At 35.4% G+C, this 24,781-nt stretch overlaps 2 protein-coding genes across 5 annotated transcripts; one reads left to right on the forward strand and one right to left on the reverse strand.

Moving 5' to 3' along the window:
- Positions 1-283: 283 nt before the first annotated feature.
- On the reverse strand, positions 284-4,426 carry LOC142179349 (uncharacterized). Of its 2 annotated transcripts, XR_012707361.1 has the most exons (7): positions 4,260-4,426; positions 3,978-4,115; positions 3,302-3,427; positions 2,023-2,280; positions 1,542-1,706; positions 941-1,149; positions 633-768 (listed from the first exon to the last, which is right to left on the reverse strand). XR_012707361.1 is itself a non-coding variant. In XM_075249061.1 (6 exons), the coding sequence occupies exons 1-6, from the start codon at positions 4,302-4,304 to the stop codon at positions 493-495; spliced, it is 1,008 nt and encodes a 335-aa protein (XP_075105162.1). In that variant the 5' UTR covers positions 4,305-4,425; the 3' UTR covers positions 284-492. The 2 variants fall into 2 exon arrangements, 1 of the variants encoding a protein (XP_075105162.1); XM_075249061.1 differs by lacking the exon at positions 941-1,149 and having other exon boundaries at positions 284-768; positions 4,260-4,425.
- Positions 4,427-13,229: 8,803 nt separating this feature from the next.
- On the forward strand, positions 13,230-21,901 carry LOC107793390 (general transcription and DNA repair factor IIH helicase subunit XPD). Of its 3 annotated transcripts, none has more exons than XM_075249064.1 (13): positions 13,230-13,960; positions 15,452-15,732; positions 16,925-17,001; positions 17,097-17,500; positions 18,120-18,313; positions 18,419-18,599; positions 18,721-18,845; positions 19,164-19,253; positions 19,976-20,054; positions 20,142-20,218; positions 20,501-20,609; positions 21,180-21,327; positions 21,473-21,901. In XM_075249064.1, exons 1-12 carry the CDS (start codon positions 13,421-13,423, stop codon positions 21,297-21,299), a joined length of 2,277 nt encoding a protein of 758 aa, XP_075105165.1. In that variant the 5' UTR covers positions 13,230-13,420; the 3' UTR covers positions 21,300-21,327; positions 21,473-21,901. The 3 variants fall into 3 exon arrangements, with proteins under 3 accessions (XP_075105165.1, XP_075105164.1, XP_075105163.1); XM_075249063.1 differs by having other exon boundaries at positions 21,403-21,627; XM_075249062.1 differs by having other exon boundaries at positions 21,180-21,901.
- Positions 21,902-24,781: the final 2,880 nt, after the last annotated feature.

Here is a 24,781-nt window from a genome sequence, read left to right on the forward strand (position 1 = left end):
ATTTATCCATTTTCAAGAACTATGACAAGTTTTCTCTACAATGAAAGTCCTCTAGTCTCCTTGTCCTGGCCTGTTTTTACCTTTAATTTGAGCCTTTCATATTCTTCATTCTTGGAATTATGAAGGGTTAAGGTACCTAATGTAGTGATTATTTATTGCAAGGACAGCCAATTGTCATCGAGATAGATGTACTTTTGAAATTATAACTCTAAGATCAGTATCGAAAATACTAGTTTCAGTTGAACCCATTCAATATGGTTGCATCTTCCTATGCGTCGATGCTTCTACTCTAAGATAAGTACAACTTAAATCAAGCTTTACTTGATGAATGAAGGTGTTGTTGGGATGAAGTTTGGAGGATGAACAACATAATTGTTGTCTTTCATTATAGAGAACACAACTTGCAATATGAGCTACAAAATTTTACAATATTCGCGATATAGGCAGATTACATTGATTTAAAAAGCAGGTTTATACTTTATCATTGTTTCTTCATTCTTCATCATAGATCTCATCTAGTGATTTGGAAATACCGTATATATCTTTCTGTCGTGTTCCTGATCCGCCATTTGTCTCGGTATCCTCCTCTGGAGAAATGTCCAAACCCATTCCTCTTAGTAAATCTTCATAGGATGCAGAGAGATCTTGTGAGGTCAACTGGTGGTACTCAACAAGATGTCTAAGGCATTGGTTTTCCCTATTCAAGTTTGCATTTTCATTTGCAAGTCTTGATTTTTCAGTAAGAAGTGCCTCCATTTGAAGCCTCACCTGAGCAAAGTAAAAGAAGTAGATTAAATGCGCAGATATTTTGCAGATATCTATTTTGAGTCACAATTCAAATGATAGAATATGAATTTTAATCTAAGGTTGATCATGACTATTCTTATCTAGTGTGTGAGATATATAAACGGCTAGTTTATACAATTTCAATCTATCTTACATTCTGAAGGGGAGGCTTCGTTTAACTGGTAAAGTTGATGCCATGTGACCAGGAGGTTACACGTTCGAGCCATAGAAACAGCCTCTTGCAGAAATGCAGGGTAAGGTTGCGTACAATTAGAAACTTGTGGTCCGGCCCTTCCCTGGATCCCACATAGCATAGCGGGAACTTAGTGCACCAGGCTGGCCTTTTTGAATCTATCTTACTTTCTGTCATGGTTCAAGTAGTAAACCATTTGAGTGTCACGGTTCAAGCAGCATAGCTCTATGTTTATCTACCATATTATACTGTCAGATTATATACCATAAACCTATGCTACATTGTGTCAAACAATTTTTGTGTCATGGCCCAAAGTAACAAACAATTTGAGTGTCGCGGTTCGAGTAGTGTCACTCTATGTTTTCTATAGAGTGACATAACATATAATTTATTATACATCATGCCATGGTTGATGTAGTAGACAATTCGAATGTCATGGTTCAAGTAGTATCACTCAATGTCGTCTATCATATAATATATTATACTGTCAGTTTATATAACTTAAATCTATATCACGGTTCAAGTAGTAAACAACTTGAGTGAGGATGTCAAGTGTCATTACCAGGTCATCTTCTTCTGGTGGTATCCCTTTGTCAAAGCCATCGCGAAGTCTTCTATTCTCCTCCTCCAAAAGAGCAGAACGTTCTTGCATAAAACGTAAGTCTGATCTTAATGATTTCAATTCTCGAGCTAATGTGGCCGCTTTTGATGCCATGGATATTGCAAGCTACACAGAGATAATATCAAGTTAGCACTTAAACACAAATGCAGTAGCAACAACAACAACTATGCCTCAATCTTAAACAAGTTGAGGTCGGCAAACACAAATGCAGCAAAAGTAACTATAATCATTCTTGGAGAAATAACAACAACAACAACAGCCCAGTGAAGTCCCACAATTGGGGTCTGAGGAGGATACTGTGTACGTAGACCTTAGACCCTTGGGAGGGTAGAGAGGTTGTTTCCGATAGACCCTCGGCTCAGGAAAGAAATAGTAGAAACAAGCAATAGAACACAAGAAAAAGGAATGAAGGGGTACAAACATTTTTGGCTTTCTTGAACTTTCCCAGCTCTTTTGTGACCTGCCCATTTTCTTTTTTGGTATCATCATCTTGTTGTGCATCATCTGAGCATTCATCCAATTTCCTCTTCAATCCTTTGTTGCTTTCTTCACTCTCTTTCTTTTCTTTAAAACCCTCATCTTTACCTTCCTTTGATTGGTTTTCTCCACTTTTTGCCTTCTCCATTGTGCAATGAAGTATATCTGTTAATGTGGGCGGTTTCGCTAGATCTCTCGCTCCCTGTATGAATATATATACAATATATATGATCACTAGCTCGACGTTTATTTCTACGTTTCCAAACAATGTATGCACGTGCAAACACAACTTTCAACTTCTAAATATTCTTTTTCAACTATATTACAAGGTACATTCTTCCAAATACTCTTTTTCAACTTCAAATATGCGATTTTTCAACTTCAACAAAATATTGCCAAACTGTTATGCCTCAAAAGTTATATTGCAGAACCGTAAAAGAATACCTAATGCTTAACAGTATCTATGAGCAACTTCTTGTTAAATGATAAATGTAGAAGAACCTCAACTTTACAAACAAAAACTTCTTCTCATCAAACCATATCTTCCTTAAAACAAAAGGCCTTTGATAAATCACACAATAAATCATATATCAACAATATATATGTATAGAGAAAAATTTAAATAACATTATTAAATAGACTCTACTTAGAGGGTTTCAAATACACTGATTTTAAATCCTGAATTTGCTTTAAAGTTACATTGTACAGCTTTTAGAACTTACATATGCTTGACACTATGAGCAACTTCTGGTTAATGACAAACAAGATAGATGGTAATTCTTTCATTCTCATTAGCAATTAAAAAAGAGCAGCCTAGTGCACTAAGCTCCTGCTATGCGCAGGATCCGAAGAAGGAGCAGGGCGAAGCTATGTAGCTCCAAGGGTGGTCAACAAACCAGACCGCCCTTCATTAAAAAATTACGCGGTATATATAGGTAAAATATTAGATTTTAGTGGTATATAACATATACTGTATTGAACACCCTTTATCAGAGATATTTTTTACTTCTTTCAAGTTTGAACACCCTAGATGAAATTCCTGGCTTCGTCACTAGGAAAGAGCGGACTACAATGGTCAACTTGAGATAAAACCTCAATTTCACAAGCCAAAACTTCCTTTAAAAAAGTCATATTTCCATAAAAGAAAAAGCCTTATCAAAAACTCACACAATTAATCCTATATAACCTACAATCATATATTAAAACAAGGGATATATATATACCTGAAGGGCATTTTCAAGATTGTTAGACAACTCTGAAAGAGTGTAAGAAACAGAATCAAATCCTCTTAGTAAAAGCATAGCATCCTCCTTCATTCTCTTTGATTTATCCTCTGCTGCTCCATCACTCTACAACAACCATTTTCACACAAAATTAAACAAAAATTAAGACCCCAAAAAAATTCAAAAAATAAACATTTACCAATTAAAAAATGAAGCACAAAAAAGGTTTAAATTATGTGCATTAATGGTGTAAAGATATTTACACAATCAGGTCATTTCCTAGGTAACTAACGTGCTATCACAGGTTAAATTTCACTAATAGTACACAAAATCCTCTGCTGCTCCATCATTCAGCGACAACCATTTTGCAGAAATGCAGCCTTACTCTGCATTTCTGCAAAAGTTTGTTTCTACAGCTCGAAAACTTACCAGTTACACCAAGCCTCGGAGCAACCATTTTCACACAAAATTAAACAAAAATCAAGACCCCCAAAAAATCTTCTTCTTTTTTTTTTAAAACATGGACCAATTAAGACCCCAAAAAAAATTAAAGAGTTTCCTATGCTCTGACGGTATAAAGATATTTACATAATCAGGGCATTTCCTAGGTAACTATAACATGCTATCACAGATTAAATTTCACTGATAATACAAAATATTACTAGTTAAAATTTACCTTTTGAGCAGGGAGGGGAAAATCAATAGGGAGTCGATTTTCAAGAAGAGTATCAACTCTACTGCGTAGAGTACTCCAAAAACGTTTATCTGAAGATGGACTGTAAATTGGTGAAGAACCCATCAAACTTGATGACCCCTGAAAATTAAATAGTGAAAAAATTTAGTTTTTTTGGGTAATTTATTATACTGAAAATTAATAAAAACAAAAGGGGTAGTACAGAAAAAATGAATCTAAAGTTGTAATCTTTAATGTTGTGTTATTAAGAGGAGAATCAAGAACCTTGTTAAGTGAAGCAGGAGATGAAGATTCTACTGAGATTGTCATTTGAGCTTTATGGATTTAGAGAGAGAAAGTGAATTTGCACAGAGAGAGAGAGAGAGAGAGTGAGTAAAGAGAGGAGGAAGTTTGAACTTTGTATATGTAAGTTTCGTAACGGCTAGTTTTGGGGGAGCTGATGAGGTTGTCTTTAAATAGGAGAGTTCATGACACCAACGTTATAATAAATCGTAAGGTATCACCAAAATATGTGGAGCAATAAATGAGACTGCTCTTCCTTTAATCAGAGATTTCGAGTTCGAACTCTGGGTATTAAATCTCGAGTTCGAACTCTGGGTATGGACAAATTCTTGGTAGGGAGCGCTTTCCCCCGAATGGGGTCATATGCCGTACGAATCCGGATATAATCGGGCTTCAATGCGGGTATGAGATACGGAAAACCAAAAAAAAGAAATCGTAAGTTGCCTTGGTGTCGCATTTATCGTTGGTTTTGGTGATCCCATCACACGACTCGATTGACATTTACCTCCCATCAAAGAAGGATAAATACTTGTTTTGCACTAGTATTTACTCTAAAATCAAAAAAATTAATTTCTATATTTCATCACTAGGCTGAATAAATATGATTTGCAATTAATTGTGTTTTCAGTAGGACTGAGCCCGTTTGGACATAAGAAATTTTTTTTTTTTTCAAAAAAATTTCATTTTTTTTCCGAAATCAGCGTTTGTTCATAAAATTTTCAAATTTCACTTGAAGATGCAATTTAGAAATTTTCGAAAATTTGAAAAACTCCAAAAAAAACTATTTTTTTCAAAATTTTCACTCATAAATCTTCAAAAAAAAACCCAAAATTCTATTCATGTTCAAGCACAACTATAAAATTCAAATACCATTTTAACTTGAAAAAGAATTTCACCCTTTTTTGGGATTTTACAATTCTTATGTCCAAATGCCCACTAAGTGATTTGTTGCTTCCTTTTCACTTCCTTTGAGCCGAGGGTCTATGGAAAACAATTTCTCTACCTTCACAAGTTAGGGATAAAATCTACCTACACATTACCCTTTTCAAACCCCACTTTAGAATTACACTAGATTTGATATTGTTGTTGGATTAAGTGATATATTAGCTCGAAAATCAGCTATAACAACTCATACAACTCCAAGTATCCCCTAATTCTTGATTAAAAAAATTGTTTTTTTAATTTAATTCTAGATTTGGAGCAACACATTTTCAAACAAAAGATATTGTGGATCTTGTGAACGGCATGATCTTAAAAGAAAGTTCTGAAGGGGCATAAATAGGATTCTTCATCGTTAATCAAAGGTCTTTAATTCGAGTTCTGGGTATAGAAAAAATCGAAAGAAATTCAAAAATAACCAGATTTACAAGTGGTCATTCAAAAATAACCACAGTTTCAAACGTAATCGAAATTTAGCTACTTTTCATGTAAAGATAAATCTAAGCAAAAACACTGTTCAAAATCCGGAAAAATACTCAAGTATAATATACTAGAGTTCCAGTATAATATACCGGTCCAGCATAATATACTGGAGATTGGAAGCACAGGTGCTCCAATCTCCAATATATTATACTAGAACTTTCCGCGTGTTGGAGTTCCAGCATAATATGCTGGAAGTTCATACACAAGTGCACCTATCTCCAGTATATTATACTAGAACTTTCTGTGTTATGCAACAAAATAGTAGCTATTTTTCAATGACTTTGCAACGCTGGCTATTTTTGAATGACCAGACCGAAAACTGGCTAGCCCGTGCTATTTTCCTTCAAAGTTCAAACAATGTAAAGAACCACAAAACGCTCTTAAGGATATATCAATATTAATGCCTTAAAACAAGATGAAAAACCTTTTATTTTGTTTAAAGAAACTGCCATCTTAAACAACTGCCAGCAGACTCAAGCATGCTGATATTGGCCATGATCCTTTTATTTCTTGTCATCATCTAATCTATGTTGCTCAGACTCTCCGAAAATGTGGCCGGATACGTGTCGGATCCTCGAAAAGTAGAGCATTTTTGAAGGATCCGACACGAGTGAGGCTACATTTTAGAGAGTCCGCGCAACATAGCATCAAAAATAACCTCCTTGTATTAGTCTCTTAAACAATTCAGCTCATCCCTATGCTCACTTACAACAGCACGGACAATGTCTCCGACGAACATAATACCTACGATGCCAGTGTGATCAATGACTGAAATGTGCCTGATGCAGTAATCTGCAAGTGACATGCATGTATCAGAAAATAGAAAGACAGAATTGAAAGAAAACCTTGAAACGTTAAAGAGTATTGTTCTTAAAGAAATATTGCATGTATACAGTTTAGAAGAGAAAAAGAGACAAATTTCTTCAATAGACAAGAAAGCCAAAACGTATACTGCAAATAGATACAGTAAGTCACTTCCACGGAAGACCCAATTCATAGAGGTTGATTAAGGCCAATTAGAAAAAGTATCTTATCTCATGAAAGGTATTTCAGTTAGAATTCTAAACATATATTTAAGTTTTAAATAAAACTAGTAATGTTACATAAATAAATAACAACAACGACGACCCAGTAAAATCCCAGTAGCATGACCAACTTTAAAAGCCAGCCAAGAAGAAGCTGTTATCTTTAAGAAGTGGTTGATATCTCTTCTTTATTCCAGCAATTGATTTATTTTCCCCGGGTCTCAAACCACCAAGACTCCAACATTATAGTGTCATATGCGTCAAAGCAACCAATCAAAAAGGGCAGCCCGATGCAAAAAGGGCAGCCCGATGCAAAAAGGGCAGCCCGATGCAAAAAGGGCAGCCCGGTGCACTAAGCTCCCGCTATGTGCGGTCCGGGGAAGCGCCGGACCGTAAGGGTCTATCGTACAGAAGCAACATTACATAAGGAGTATCATCTGTAAATATTCTATGTGCGCAATGTCAATGGTGAGATGCAAAGACATTTTAGATAAAGCATGAAGATACTAGCCGACTGCACAGCATCATAAGGAGTATCATCTGTAGTGCACCAGAGCAGAGAACCATCAGTGCCTTTACCATGTCAGATATGTAGTGCTTTCAAAACCATGTTCTTCCATACGAGCAGCTGAAGTCGATTCATGACGTGAAGCATAAGTGGCCGCTTACTGGATTCACTAAGTGAACATGTCGTAAAACAGCATTCTTGAGTACATTTCCAAGAAAAACAATTGCTTGAACTCCTCCTTGCATTTTGTCTAAGAACAACATATTTTGGATTTAGACAGATAACAGTACAAATTTGGATACATTAGCAGCATAATGTCTTGCACTAATGACTAAAACTACATATATCGCATAATCAGTTCGTATTTAATCCAATAGGAGCTTAGATCACAGAAATTGACAGTCCTAGACTTACTTTCACTTAAAAGGGTCTAACCCTTTTTAACCAACAGTTCTCTACAACATAAAGCACCTTTACTTCAAGTACCCCACAAAAGATCCACCAAATGTAAAAACTAAGTAGAGGATTAAGACAACATAAGGGAAAATATTCAACAAGAAGATATAAAATTTTAGATTTTACCCCTACCCCGGAGGGGTAGAGAGGCTGTTTCGAAAGACCCTCAGCTTGAGAAGAAGAAAAATAAATAATAGACAATAGATCAATGACAGCAATAGAAGCTATAAAAATAGTAACAACATCATAAGAAATAAAAAAATAGATGTAAAATCAATAACAATAAACAGCAATACTACCATAGGAAATAGTGAGGAAACTACATAAACCACTAACAACCCACAGCAAAATATCAACAGGCCAACCCCGCCACCGGCATCAAGCCAAAATAAAGATCGAGCTTGGGCATATGGAGTTGCAATTGGCAGTAGCACAAAAGTCCGTTATTTTAAGAATTGAAACATTTGCTTAATATGTTATTTTTATTGAGTTCTTGGTCATTTATCTATGCCTATTTAATATTTTTTATTTATGTTTTAAATTGCGCTTCCCATGAAAAAAGCGCGCTTTGCTTTGCACTTCTCGCTTCGGTGAAGAGAGGCCTCCTCGCTTTTTTCCGCTTCGCTCTCCAAAACACTGGCTCCAAATACCATAACCATTAGCCTGAATAAGAATTCCCAGTTTACATTGTCAAAGTATTGTAAAGGATAAAGTATTGTATTACTACTGTTAGAGTATCTATCATCGTCAATGGTACTGTAGAATTTTTTTTCCCTATTCTAAAAGGGTCTAAGGCAAGGTGATCCACTCTCGCTATACCTTTTTATTCTTGCTTCTCTTGTCGTTGAAACATCTATCATTCCTCTCCATCCAAATAGACCAGAAAATGCAAGAAGGAATAGCAGTCCAGTATGTCCTTTGATGAAGACTGCTCGTACCAGACTACCAGCTGCTTAATGCAAGTTTAATGCATCCTGGCATGACCCGTTGGACACCAAAAATGGCAAAAACATTGTCCAGATCTGCCTAGAGAAGGTACAGTGATGCTGTAGATAATTTACTGCTTCATTGGCATTTCCACACAGAAAGCATCTGTTGCACAAAACAAAACCTCTTTTCAGTTGTCATGGGTTAAACAAGCTTCGTGAGTAGCGATCCAAGTGAAACAGGTGGCTCTTCCAAATGTTTTCCATGGCCAGTCCTTTTGAGTGCCTCCCATATTCCTCAAAAGATTTTTATAACATATTTTTACAGTAAACTCCCCGTCTTTCTGATGCTTCCACCACAGTGAGTAAGCAACCTGATCATTGAGAGATATAGCATCCAATTTCAGCAGCGGTTCATTTACATATTACTGTTCTATGAGAATGTCAATTCCAAATAAGCATCCAGTACTCTTGGCTCATATAAAAACCTCCAAAAATATATTCTTAAATAATTTTAATATGATGTTTACCATCCATCTATAGTATATTCTGTCAGGGTTAAACAATTTTCATTTCAATGCCAGGAAAACCAAAATAATTCATACTATATGGTTAATGAATAGAAGGATGGGGTTGATCTTGTCAGCTTTAATTCTATTGCACCTGAGAAATCCTTGCACAATAACATTGTAAGTGACATTGTTGGGCAAACAACCGTTGCCTTCCATTTTTCTTAGCATATCTTTAGCTTCGTCTAACATCCCTTTGAGACAAAATCCAATTATCATTGTAGTGTATGTTCTCGCATTCGGAACCAATCCAATTAAAGAAAGCTTCTCAAAAATAGTATGAGCTTTATCGTGTTTACCATTTTTGCACAAACCATTAATGACAAGCCATGCAAGATAGTATTGTAGGTAAAAACATCAGGTTTTGACCCCTTTTGAGAAATTTCATGAAACAATTGCATGGCCTCAGCCAACTTCTTTTTCTTACAGTACCCATTTATTAGTATGTTATAGCTAATAGTGTCAGGCTCAATGTTCTCACCAATCATGAAATCAAAAATTCTCCTCGCTCTATCCACTTGACCACGCAAGCAATATCCATCCATTATCACATTGTAGGTGAAAATATTAGGCTCTACACCTTTTCCGACCATGTGTTTCATTACTTCCTCAGCATCTTCAACTCTCCCTTCTTTGCATAGTCCATCTATCACCGCGGTGAAGGTGCGCACATCTGGATAAATATTAAGGCTCACCATCTCAGAGAACAATGTCTTAACCTTTTCCCACTGACCAAGCTTACATCAACAGCAATCCCAAATTTCTGCATTTCTCTAGAAAGAGAAATAACAGCAGTGTAATGCTTCCTATTTGCCATAGTCTTGAATAATTTAGAGAAGCATACAAGAGAAGCGTTTGGTGAACAGTTGCAATTGGTTTGTTTCATTAGTAAAGAGTAAAGACTAAAGAATAGTAGTATATTGTAAGACCACGTTTGGCTTAGCCGATTTAGAGTAGCGGATAAGCATTAGCCTAGCCGCTGAAAAATATTTTTAAATGATGAATCTGATTTACAAAATAAACAGTTACGTGTTTGGATAAAAGTGTTGAAATTAATAATAAACAGCTGAAGAACTAGGTATACGAAGAGTTTTGTTTAAAAAGAATTATTTTAGGGATAGAATAGTAAATATTTTGGTCAAACCTAAAGTGCTTATAAGCTGAAATTTGATAAGTTGGGGGAGACCAACTTATGGCTTTTAGCTTATTTTTGGCTTATAAACACTTAACTTATAAGCACTTTTAATTTTACCAAACGCGCAAATAAGCCAAAAAGTGCTTATAAGCCAGTTTGACTAGCTTATAAGTTTAGTCGAACACCCTCTTGGATTGTCGAAATCAATTTATTTTTGGTCGGTTTAAAAAAGAATAATACCTCTCTAAATTCGGTAACAATTTAGCTTAAACTTACAATTCTAACCATAATGAGAAGCTTTTATAACCACACAAATACTCTGGGTAGGGGTGGCAAATGGGTGGATTGGGTTGAAATTGGATAGGTCAAGATGGGTTAGATCAATAAATGGGTCATTGCCCAACCCAACTCAAAGTGTACTTGGGCTAAGATGGGTTGGGTCAAGATGGGCTAAACAATGGGTCATAACCCAACCCGCCCAACTTGACCCATATTTTAGAATCATGCTCATCTTGCATAAAAAAAGTCTTTTGCCTTAAAATGTGTAAGTCAAAAAACATTTTGATGGTGGGGTGGGGTTGGGGGAAGGGGAGGGGAGCGGGTGAGTGATGCAGAAAAACGAAAAAAAAAAACAAAAAATTGAAAATACATATTTTTTTAGGGGGTGGGGGAGGGGGGTTTGTGGTGCAGAAAAAAACAGAAAACTAAAAATACAAAAAAAAAAAAAAATTTGAGGGGAGGGGGGTTTTGCAGGGACAAGGTAAGTAAATGGTGCATAAAAACAAAAAATCATAAAATTTAAAATACCAAAAAAAAAAAGTAAAATTGGGGCAACTAAATAAATTTCTATATAAGTTGGGTTGAGATACATTTTCTTTTGGATGAGTTTCATGGGTTGTATTTAGGCTGCTTAATGGGTCAGAATGAGCTATAAAATATAATGGGTTAACTTGGGCTCAACCTAAATTGACCTATGAGCTAAAATGTTTGTAACCCAACTCATTAATCTCTGGGCGGGTTAGATGGGTTTGGGCTCAAATTGACACCCTTAACTCTGGTTCCCTTTTGACTTGTTTATGATCACAAATTCCAAAAATCTTCATTTTTTCTTAAGCTCCGTACCCAGTCAAACAAGTTCACATAAATTAGATCGAAAGGGTAATATTTATTCATGGGAGTATAACTGTATAAGTCGCAATAAGTGAATGCAATTTATAATTAGTAATAAGTGAATGCAATTTATGAGTCGTATTAGCTTAATTAAGGTTAGACAAGGTGAGTTGTTGTGATGGTAAGCACCCTCTACTTCCAGCCAAGAGGTTGTGAGTTCGAGTCACCCCAAGAGCAAGGTAGGGAGTTCTTGGAGTAACTGTATAAGTCGCAATAAGTGAATGCAATTTATAATTAGTAATAAGTGAATGCAATTTATGAGTCGTATTAGCTTAATTAAGGTTAGACAAGGTGAGTTGTTGTGATGGTAAGCACCCTCTACTTCCAGCCAAGAGGTTGTGAGTTCGAGTCACCCTACATATAAATGTTCCATTTAGCACTACAAGCATTATATATCTCTCATTTTAACGCAGTTTATATGTTCGCATTTGATGATTCACAATTTTAAAGTTAAATATTTTCACGCTTTATTATATTTAATAAAAATTTACTCAAAAGAGCGTTTGCTTAAATAAATAAATGGTATAAAATATTCGAAATGAAATAGTAAAAAAGCAAACCAAAATAAAAAAAATAAAAAAAGAGAGATTTTCTATATATTAAATATTACTGTAAGTTTTTTAAAAAAATTGGTCACATACGCAAAAGGAAAGAAAGTTTTTTTTTTTTATAAATTTTAAATTACATACTTTCACTACTTTATTTTTAATAAAATAGTTTACGCAAAGGAGCATTTGCTTAAATAAATTTAAAATATTCAACATAGAATCATAAGAAAGCAGACCAAATAAAAACAGAGAATTTTCTATATATATTAAATATATTACTATAGTTTATAAAAATATTGGTCACATACTCAAAATGAAAGAAAGTTATTACTGTTTGACCAAAAAATATAGATCTTGGTTCAAATAATTAAGTTTGTATAAATGATGGCTAATCTTAGCTAATAATAATATATCTAAGATGAAGTTCTTAAAAGGGCCACAAATACTACGAAAATATAGTTGAACATTGACGGTAGCATGCAATAAATATTCTAGAAATCAAGGCAGTATAGCATTCAATATCAATAAATAGCAATAAATGACATTTAAGTTAATAGAATCAATGAGTCACCCAGGAAAAGATGGAATAAGTGGATGTTCTTTCTGACAAGAATTTTAGTGAAAAGGTGATGTTTTAATATTAGCAATGAAATCCGATTCTTTTTTTCAAGTCAAAGTGTTTTTTTTTTACAAATGAATATCATATGTCCCATATCATTGTGTATTTTTCTATTCATAGAACATGTTCCTAAAAAACCCTAACATTGTTGACACCTCCACTTCGGCCTTTGTTGACAATTCGACTTCAGACTTCGCCGCTTCTTGGTCTCAGACTTCGCCGCTTCTTGGTCTATTTTGATCAACAACAACTTGGGAACTTTTTCCTTAGTACTATTTTGGCTTAAATATTCTAAAAATAGCTTTTGACCCATACAATTAATTATAAAGTAATTTAGATAGACATAAAAATTTGTCAAAACAATTTAAATTTTTTTTTGGGGGGGGGGGGGAGGGGGCTTGTTTTGATGTTTCGCAAGCATTAAAAATGTTTTTAAATCAAAAACAAGCCAAAAGTAATACATTACGAGTTCCATCTTTCTACATTTTAATAAACTTATTAATTTTTTTAGTTTGACAAAGTAAATTGGTTTATTATCCCTTATATTTTTTTTTATATATATTCCTCATTAGTCATACACCAAAAATCATAACCCACCCCCCTCACTTCCTCTCCGCTTCACTCCTCCATTAGGGTCTCAAATTTTCCTCTTTATTCTCCAAAAGACCCTACCAAGATTCAATCTCTTTGATCAAAAACCCAAAAAAAAGCTACAAAGATTCAATCTTTTTGATCAAAAAACAAGAAAAAACCAAAACCCAAGTCATGAAATTCCAATTAGAAGACATAACAGTGTACTTCCCATATGACAACATATACCCAGAACAATACTCATACATGTTAGAACTCAAAAGAGCTTTAGATGCAAAAGGCCATTGTCTTCTTGAAATGCCAACAGGAACTGGAAAAACCATAGCTTTACTTTCTTTAATCACAAGTTACAGACTTTCAAAACCCTCAAGCCCAATTAAGCTTCTTTATTGTACAAGAACTGTACATGAGATGGAAAAAACATTAGCTGAGCTTAAATTATTGTATAATTATCAGTTACAGCAGTTCGGGCCGGGGGCCCGAATGCTGGCAATCGGGCTTTCATCTAGGAAGAATTTGTGTGTGAACCCAAATGTGGTTTCTGCTGAGAATAGGGATTCTGTTGATGCTGGTTGTAGGAAATTGACTGCTAGTTGGGTTAGAGCACTTGCTATTGAAAACCCTAATGTTCCAACTTGTTCATTTTTTGAGAATTATGATGCTGCTGATAAGGCTGGTACTTCCACTTTGCCTGCTGGTGTTTATACTTTGCAGGTATTTTGAGTTATATGCACCTACAATGTAATGAATTTTGACCGCATCATTGTAATTTAACCTGTTAGAGTTGGTTACTTATATTTATTGCATGTTACTGATTAATGCTTCAATCATAAGTTATATGCGCCGACATTGTAATTATTTTTATACCATCAGTGTAATTTAAGTTATATAGTAGGTTACGTGCCATTTTTAAATGACCTGATTGTGTGTGAATATTTTTTACACCAACAGTGTATGCAACTTAAACTCCATTATTGATTATGCTTTGATGCCAAATTAGTTGGAGTTGGACGCCTCCAGGATTTGGTATGGTGATATGAGTTTAGTGCGTGATGTTTGGGTTAGGCGCACTTCACGGATTTCAACCATGTCGCAGACGAAAGTGTGGTGTTTATAAGTGGTGAATCATGAATGATAAGAGGGGCGGACTCATTATCCACTGAGTTTGGAGCCTTGCACCATTGGCCCTCTAAAGGGCAGCTCGGTGCACTAAGCTCCCGCTATGCGCGGTGTCCGAGGAAGGGCCGGACCACAAAGGTCTATCGTACGCAGCCTACCATTGGCCCTCTAGTTATTAAAATAAGTTGGAGTTTGGCTATATGAATCTGATTCAAAGTTAAGACTATTTTTAAGCTTCCATCAACCTATTGGAACAGTCCCATTTCATCTACTTATGCTTTTATGAAGCTCACATAGGCACAGTTAGGAAAAAGACACTTTTTTGCTTGCACCAGCTGGGAAACAAATTGGTCATTGTTGATATTGCTCTTTGTGAAGGATGCAATGACAATTGTGTCTAATCTACTTTGGTTTGAGAAGGGGTCATAGAGAAACACCTGAATTTGCAACGGGAAGAGAGATAACACTTGTTTTTTCATTGCATTCTATGGTCTAACGGCTGATCCTTGACTAGAACTTTTACTGTAATTATTGAGTCAAGTTTGATTGCTTATGTTTTTGTGTTAAAGTGGGTGCCCAAGTTTGCGTATGTTCCTGTAAGATTGTTAGAAAGAGAACTGGGTTATAAAGAAGCGCTTAAATTTGCAGTGGTGAAGAGATGTGACTAGTTTTTGCACTGCATCCCACGCTTCATGGACTGATTCTTGACCAGAAATTTCTCTGTCTATGTTTGAATCAAGTTTTGTTGTTGGTATTTTCTCTGATAACGGGGGTGCTCGAGTTTGCATATATCCATGTAAGACGGTTAGTCTCCATTCGTGCAGGAGCTCATTGTTTGGCAATGATTTTTTTGGAGGATACAAAGACATCCGATATATCCTATTCAATTTGGCTCGAGAAGTGCTTGTATTTGCAGTGGCGAAATGAGATATATTTGTTTGGCAATTGCATTCTATGCTCTAAAGATTGATTCTTGACTAGAATTTTTTGCTCTAGTCAAGTTTTATACTTTGTATTCTTCTCTGTTGATGGAGGTGCTCAAGTTTGCATATGGTCTTGTTAGATGATTAAACTGTATTGTTGCAGGAGTTAAGGATGTACGGTAAGGAAAAAGGTTGGTGCCCATACTTTTTAGCGCGGCATATGGTGCAGCAGGCAAATGTTGTGGTTTATAGCTACCAATACCTGCTTGATCCCAAGGTTGCTGGTATTATATCAAAGGAGATGGAGAGAGAGTGTGTTGTGGTGTTTGATGAGGCCCATAATATAGACAATGTATGCATTGAGGCACTTAGTGTTAGTGTGAGGAAGCAGACGCTTGAAGGGGCAACAAGGAATCTCAGTAGGATGTCTCAGGAAATTGAAAGGTAATTGTTACGTTAGGTAAGCTTCTTACGAGTGCTACTTGTTATCTTCCTGCACCGGCAATGCTTAACTTCGCATGTTGATGTTGTTTGTTTTGCATTTAGCCCCACAAAATTTAAATTCTTGTTCTATACTATAATGTTGATTTTAGTGATTATCACCGGGACATTTTGTGTTCATACCCCCCTTCATAGGAGGACCTAGGATTTGAGCGCGACGGAGGCACCACTAAACTTAAATATGCCAATAATTAACGATAACCAATAATTAACGATAAAATTTGGTGTGCTGTTCTTTAAGAAATTAATAAGTATGACAACTTATCCGCAATATATAAACAACCAGAAATTTTTAAAGAAAGAAAAAGCACTAAGCAAAGAGTGAAAGATTACTTTGCAAAATAGGTGTTGTAGGAAGCAATGTTGATAGAAACGGTGTCGCCGGACACTGGTTCTTTAATTTTTCTTATTTTATATATATATATATATATCTCAGTATTTTGTTATAAAACATTTTGACAAAACTGGTTTACTAGGTCTGTAATGAAGCCTTCAATTTTGCGTAAGAGGCCAAGGTTTCGAAATCTGCAAGGTTAAAGGACATAAACTATCATCGAATCCAAAAATGAAAAAGAAAACAAAAGAAGAAAGGAAAAAAATGCTAATTTTGCTTGAACTAGGTCTAGAACACTAGACCGAATGGTAAGGAAAGCTAGAAAGGTGCTTAAACTAGCAGCTCAACCACTGTTGCCGTCCAGCTTTTGTTTTTCAGGGGGTCCAATTAAATTATTTAAGGGGTCCTATCTGGATATACAGTACACAAAAAATCTGTATATACATGGTTTTTGCCGAACCTAACAGGTTCCGGTGACCCCGCACCCTCCACTGAAGGTCCGCCTCTGCCCCCCTTCATGCTGAACCATAGTTTGCATATTCTTACGTACACAAAATGGAAGTATAAATTTGCTAATACCATTTGAATTCTTTACTTATGCTGTAGTTCTTTTGGTTAAGTTTTGGCATATTTGGAGTACCTCGGAGATTGTTCAGCCATAGTATATATGATGTTATCATCTGTTATAATCTATAACCCCCTCCCCACAAGCCCCGAAAAGGAAAATACGTAAAGAAGAAGAAAAGAAAAGTAGACAAGTGCTGAATACCATGTTTGTCTAACATCTTGCATGGTAGGAAGGCTGAAGGCCACTGATGCTGGTCGATTGCGAGCAGAGTATAATCGTCTTGTTGAGGGTCTAGCACAAAGACTGCCTGGTATTTTGAATATATTGTCTGTTGACTGTGTACTTCTAATCATGTACTAGTGATATTAACCGAGGTGTTCGCTCATTATTTCTTCTTTGTTATAGCTCAGGATGCATGGCTTGCTAATCCTGCCTTGCCTGATGACATCATGAAGGAAGCGGTGCCTGGAAATATAAGGCGAGCAGAGCACTTCTTATCTGTTTTGCGAAGATTTGTCCAGTATCTTAAAGGGCGTCTTGACACTGAAAATGTGGAAAAGGAGGGTCCTGTTGCCTTTGTTGCTTCTATTACTACACAAGTTGGAATCGACCAAAAGATGTTAAAATTTTGTTATGATAGGCTTCACTCTCTTATGTTAACCCTGGAGATAACTGATACAGATGAGTTTCTGCATGTGCAAACTATTTGTGACCTTGCAACGTTGGTAGGGACGTACTCTCGGGGCTTTTCAATTATAATTGAACCTTTTGACGAGAGAATGCCACATATTCCTGATCCTGTTCTTCAGGTGCGTGTTTGCTGCTCATGAGGCAACTATGGACGTATTTGTCTTATCATACCTCAAGCTAGTCTAAGTTTGCAACATATATCTCTTGATTTAATTTGGGTTTTTTTTCCATTTTTAGCCCGACAGCCGAAAATAATTACAGGCGGTAGCTCAAATATACAAAACATATTTACACTTAATATAGAAAACATATACATTTGCGGGCTTTTTTTTTTTGGGCGGCCCAAAAATGTTATTTTCCCATTGATTTATCTGTATCAGAGATTATTGTTCTTAGTTTCTTCTGAACATTTTATCATGGAGATATTGGATATTTCTAGTGCTCTTGTTTTGTTAGTTGTTCTTCAGGCACTTACTATTATGCCACCCCGTATCTATCCGAGAATGGCGTCCATTTGTCTTGCTTTGACTAATATTATTTTTCTTTTAATGATTGTCTCAATTAGTCTAATAGTAATCCATGTTCTGTAATGAAAAATTTGTTTCTAAGAATATTGTTACTATTACTATATCGAAATACATTCAACTATAAAGATGTCTCAGTCGACAGTGATCTTTCAGTAGTTGTTTTACTATTAGTTTTCAATTTCCTTACCTCAGAAATAATTTGGCATGCCAGCTTACCTGTCATGATGCTTCTCTCGCCATAAAGCCCGTTTTTGAACGATTCCAGTCTGTTGTTATTACCTCCGGGACCCTTAGTCCCATTGATCTCTACCCGCGTCTTCTCAATTTCAATCCGGTAGTCAGTCGAAGCTTCAAGATGTCTTTGACAAGGGATTGCATATGCCCAATGGTCCTTACACGGGGAAGGTAAATCTTTGAACCAGTTGTTGACCCTATAATTATACTAGTCTCAACCCCCACCCCCTTCGGGTTTGGTATATGTTATCTGTTCTGTATTTGTGTTAATTTCAGTGATCAGCTTCCAGTAAGCACAAAGTATGATCTGAGAAGTGATCCTGGCGTCGAGAAAAATTATGGGAAGCTTTTGCTAGAAATGGTGTCTGTCGTTCCAGATGGCGTTGTCTGTTTCTTTGTCAGTTACTCTTATATGGATGGAATCGTCAATAGTTGGCATGAATCAGGAATATTAAAGGTGCCAGTATACCTTTTATTTTATATGAACTGATGAGATTAATGCTTTATGACTATGCCTTAGCAAACACATGTGGCTCCTTCTCTCTACTGTTTTTTCTTATCGACGTTATATGATGCAGGATATAATGCAACATAAACTCGTATTTATTGAGACCCAGGATGTTGTAGAGACTACATTGGCTTTGGATAATTATCGCAGGGCTTGTGATAGTGGGAGGGGTGCTGTTTTCTTCTCGGTTGCTAGGTGAATCTTTTTTCGAGTTTATGCATTTAACAATTTTGTACTTCTTCCTTGCGTGTTTCTTCTTTGCCAAACAAAAATTACTATGGGGTTAGTATTTCATTTGTTTCGGCCTTCGTGCGGGTTTGGTTAATTCAGGTCAGCAACTGAATTAACTCAACTTTTGAAAATGGAAAACTGATCTTTGGACAAGAATGAGTTCAAACCCTTTTCAAAATTTATGCTTCTGGTTTGGTTAGGTTTTGGCCTAATTTATTTTTGAGTTTGCATTTTCTCTCTTTCTCTCCTTTTGCTTTAAAATATGTCTGTGTTACTATGCAGGGGAAAAGTAGCTGAAGGTATAGACTTTGATAGACACTACGGCAGGCTTGTGATCATGTTTGGTGTTCCTTTCCAATATACACTAAGCAGGTTAATATCTCTACGTCTTATGCTTCACTTTCATGTACTGAGGTACTTAACTTGGATTTTATGTGAATTAGAGGATTTACTGTTATTAGAGCTGTCCATTTGGTTGGTTTGGCTTCCATGACCACAATTCAGTTTTTAACCAGACTATATATCACCAAAATCTCAATTTAAAAAAGTTAAAATACTGCCCTCTTATTAGAGTCACCTGACAAGCAAGATCAATACACTTAGGGCTCGTTTGGTATGAGGGATAAGGGATAATTAATCAACAACAACAAACCCAGTATAATCCCACTGGTGGGGTGGGATTAATCCTGGGATTAAATTTAATATGAGTTTATCCCATATTTGGTTGGGATAAAATCGTGGTATAAATAATTCCGGGATAATCCCGGGATTATAATTTTTTTTATCCCTATGGGAGGGTGGGATAACTAATCCCGGGATAATTAATCATTGGATAATTTGTTCCCAACCAAACGACCCCTTAAGCTAATTGTTCTCAAGTCATAAGCTTCATCAAAAAGAAACTGTTCTCTTATGATCGAATAATGAATGGATGTTTATCTTTTTAATCAGAGAGAAACTGCAAGAGCATATTCCTTATGATCTATTAATGAAAAGAATATCTTCTTTAATAGGAGAATCTTTTCTCTGATTGAGACGTGTGAACTTATCTATTTAATGCTATAAATTGCACCTTTACCTTGTTAAATTTGCAGAATATTACTTGCACGATTGGAGTATCTTAGGGAAACTTTCCAGATAAAAGAGGGAGATTTTCTTACCTTTGATGCTTTGGTACTTTCAGACTCAGTCAAGTCCTTATAATATTTATTTGGGACTTCGTTTTGATATAATTAACTCCATATATACATATATATTCAGAGGCAAGCTGCTCAATGTGTGGGGCGAGTTATCCGTTCAAAGGCAGATTATGGCATGATGATTTTTGCTGACAAAAGGTTTGCTTCTTTGTCTGGGTCATTTCTATAATATTAATGAAAAGACAAGTTGGAACGGAATTTACAAAAGATGCACAAGGATCTGGTTATATGTTTTACAGGACCTCTTATCTATTATCCTAACCTAAAATTAAATAGCTAGCCCTCCTTGGTGATTTTTGTTTCTTGAATATGTACTAGTTCGTCCAACCCCCCCCCCCCCACACACACACACACAGCCACACCCAAAAAAAATTTTGGAACGAGATGCTTGTGATGCTTGTCTCTTTATCTTGTGATCAGATATAGCCGTCATGATAAGCGGTCTAAGTTGCCTGGATGGATACTTTCGCATTTACGGGATGCTCACTTGAACTTGAGTACAGACATGGCCGTGTATATAGCAAAAGAGGTATATCCTCTTTCCTGTACGCTGTTAATATTCAGATGCAAAAGAACTGTTCGCTGCTGTTACTTAGGAGTGTTCAACTTCTGCAGTTTTTGTGAATTATCAAATGTGCTCTATGTCCTACTGAAAATTTGCTTTCGTTGTCCTCTCTTTTCTTTGCTCGGTCGTAAGCGTCCCAAGGGAAGGGCTAGGTTGTTGGAGTTGTTAGTGTTAGAATGTAACCACACTGGTTAAGGGAATGTGCTGTTGTTTATTGTTTTGGGCAGTTCTCATTGCACGAGCTAGCTTCTAAGGTTGAGTTAGGCGCAAAGTTCATTTTCTCAACATGGTATTAGAGTCAGATACATCCCTATTCTTGGTTTACCCAATGTTGTGCGCCCTGTTATATTGCTCATGATTCAAATATCTAGTCCCTGGCGTGCAGGGGAAGGGGGTGTTAGAATGTCTCACGTTAGTTAAGGGAATGGACTGTTCTGTTGTCTCCTTATATTGTCTTGGACAGAAGCATCAATTTGATTGCATTAGAAGAACTGACACTTCTTGATTCTTAAACTTTCCGTCTCATGGATGCAGTTCTTGAGGAAAATGGCTCAGCCATATGATAAGAACGGTGCATTGGGCAAGAAAACTCTATTGTCACAAGAAGACTTGGAGAATATGATCACTGGCCCTGATGGAGAGATGTTGCTTTAGGTGCCAGTACTCAGGCAAAACTTTTTTGGTGAGAAATCAATTTTGTTGCTACGCTTCCTGGAATTTTCAGTGTTTTATATACTGAACAGCAACGTTACTATAGTGTGGCTGCATCGTTCAAGTTTTCCCACAGTTTGAAGGTTTGGTGAAAATGGAGCTGATTTTTGTTACAGCTTTGCAGCAACCTTCAGATGGGGCCTTAGTCGATACGTTTAGAGCAGATTTCATTTAACGATCAAAAACCATTGGAACGTTGATGCAAATTTGTACAATTTCGGATCAATGTAACTCTCTACCTTCAGATGGGGCCTAAGTCGATACGTTTAGAGCAGATTTCATTTAACGATCAAAAACCATTGGAACGTTGATGCAAATTTGTACAATTTCGGATCAATGTAACTCTCTTGGTTTTTTAGAAGCCGGAATAGGTTTTAGGTTGAACATAGCATGGATGTCGCGAGCCTATTGGCGGAGAAGATGTATTTATTTTCTACATAAGCTGGTTGTGCAAAGTCTGCTCATGCATAAAGTAACAGTGTAACTTGAGGTCTGAGTTTGAGTTTTAGGCAAATGAAAATTTTGTTGACCAAAATTTTTATGCATATAAACACAAATGTATGTGGTGTTGAGTTTTACTTTTATTTCCAAATTGATGTTTATTTTGCATTATTTTTGAAATAGTGTCGACCTATTGTAATATACCCATTGGTTTTCACATAAAAAAAATTATTTACATATTTTTAACTAAATTTTTCGACAAAGCTGTGTCGGATGAGAGAGTACCCTTGTTGCTATTTATATGCATATATTTATTATATTAACTTTTAAGTTTTGATAGTTACTTCATTTAAAATTTGATCTAACTGTGTAATTACATGACTTGTACAACCAAACAACACGCTTGCAATTGCACTGTAATTATGTTATGACAAATAAACATGTCGTCATAATTCCTAGGTTGTGTAATTACTACCCTAGTAATTACACTAATTTCAATTACCATGCGAATTTCCAAATATACCCTTATAAATTACCTTTTTTTATAATCTTATAGTGTTCGAACCAACTCAAGTATACTTTAACTAATTTTACGGCATACTTATTACCTGCCACTAGTATAAATATAATAGAATTTATCCATCAAGATTTGGACATACGAGAAGAATCATTTGAAATTCCCTTTATCTGGTCCTTTCTCTTGTGTTTATTTATTGATTTGCAGTATTAGCCAGAAAATTGTGTACTAAAATTCAAAAGAATTGATTACCTTGTGGTTAAAGAGACAAAGAAATTACATCACCATATGTTTGAATATGTTCCATGTTTTCTTGCTTATAAACTAATAAAAAAAAACCATTGACAGCCTATTGTTCTTCTCTTTTTTTTTCCCTCTATTCACACTAACCTCAACCCAAACAAGACCTACAGAAAGGAGAAAAATAAAAGAGAATAATGGACATTAAATCTAATAGCAATATTTTTCCCCAAAAAAATAAAAAAATTTACCTACTATACCCGCAATGGCGAACGCGGAATTTTGTGCAAATGGTGTGGGCAAATAAATCACAAGTTAGCTTGTAAGTGAGCTCGTAAGCAAATAAAGAACAAAACTTCAGCTGCTATGCTTAAGTTCAGCAATTACAAACAAAAACTTCAGCAAATAGAGAAAAAAACTTCAGCTACTATTCTTAAGTTCAGCAATTACAAACAAAAATTTCAGCCCGCTTGGTTCAGCACACTTGCTACTTCAAGCCCGTCTACTAGAATGCTGAAATTTTGCGTAATTGTCTTTGCTTCTTCAGCCCCGTATGCTAAAGTTACGCGAAAAAGTGGGTAGACTTACAATTTTTTTGCAAAGCGGGCACAAGTTAAAACGTGACCCAAAAACGGGTATAGATACAAATGCGCCTGTTTGATATTAGTATAAGTGCCCGACTAATCCAGATTCGCCTCATAGCTTTGTTAATTCTAAGTTGCATTAATACTAGTGGTCTGTATATTCAATTGTCCCTTTTATATTACTTTTATCCCATTCCTTTATATTTATACCCAACTTGTACCATTTTGTATATTTAGATCGTACGTAATGATATTAAACTCATTGATTTTTTTTATTTTTTTATTATTTATTTTTTTTGTGAACCCAGCTTGCTTTTATCTGATACAGGATAGAAAATTAGAAGGGAATCCAAACTTTAAAATATTACTACAGATTTTTTATTCGAAATCAGACATAGTGAATGCATGCCAACGTGATGAAATTGCATGGTTTAAAACAAAAAAAAAACAATATTTTTATAATACTAATTATGGCCTCATTTCATTCTTTATTGCAATTTGCGAGATGATTGGGTCGAGCGTGAAATTCAAAAATAACCAAATTTACAAGTGGTAATTGAAAAATAGTCACAATTTCAAAAGTAATTAAAATTTAGCCATTTTTCATGTAAAAATAAATCTGAATGAAAATACTGTTCAAAATCCAAAAAATATTCCAGCATAATATACTGGTGTTCCAGTATAATACACTGTACTTCCAGTATAATATACTGGAGTTTCAACATAATATACTAGACTTCCAGCATAATATACTGGAGTTCTAGTACGATATACTGGACTTCCAGTAAATATTCTGGAGTTCTAGTATAATATACTGGTCCAACATAATATGCTGGAAGTTCATATGCAGGTGCATCAATCTCCAATATATTACGCTGGAACTTTCCGTGTTGCAGCAAAATAGTGGCTATTTTTCAATGACTTTGCAAACGCTGGCTTTTTCAATGACCAGTCCAAAAACTGGCTAGCTTGTGCTATTTTCACTAGATAGAGTATTATCACTTTTAGCCCGCGCCAAAAATTATTTATATCTGGTAGTCGAAAAAAAGTATATAAAATTTATATAATTTTTATATATAACATACATAATTTATATAATTTTATATATTTTTTCGATTATTATTTTTACAGCGGTTATACAGTGACATTTCTCTTCAAAAATTAACGGCATCTTCCCCGCATAAAACTTTCCTCTCTTATCCTTATAAAGCTCTTTTGCCACCTATTAAAAATGAATCTATAAAGTCGCACACAAAATTTGTGCAACTGTCGATTTATTATCACAATTCAAAATATATAAAGGTTTGATTCCCGAGCTGTAGAGGCAGGGCCGGACCGTAGCAGTATCAGGTTCATCTGAATCCATTATTTTTGACGTGAAGCAAAAATTTATATGTAAAAATTATTTAAAATAGAAAAAAAATACCATATATATTCACATAACTTTAATAATATAATGAGTTCGAACACATAAAATTCAAATTCTTGATCCGCTTCTGTATAGAGGTTGCTTTACATCTCGAGAAAATAATTTTTAATGACAACTTAAAGTTAGAATATAAGAAATAAATATATAAAGATCTTCGGTACTTTATTTACAAAGTTATTTTTTGTGATCTCCTGTGAAAAAGTCATATAATTTA

The sequence above is a fragment of the Nicotiana tabacum genome, chromosome 3, assembly GCF_000715075.1.
Source record: "Nicotiana tabacum cultivar K326 chromosome 3, ASM71507v2, whole genome shotgun sequence".
NCBI classification, from domain to species: Eukaryota; Viridiplantae; Streptophyta; class Magnoliopsida; order Solanales; family Solanaceae; genus Nicotiana; species Nicotiana tabacum.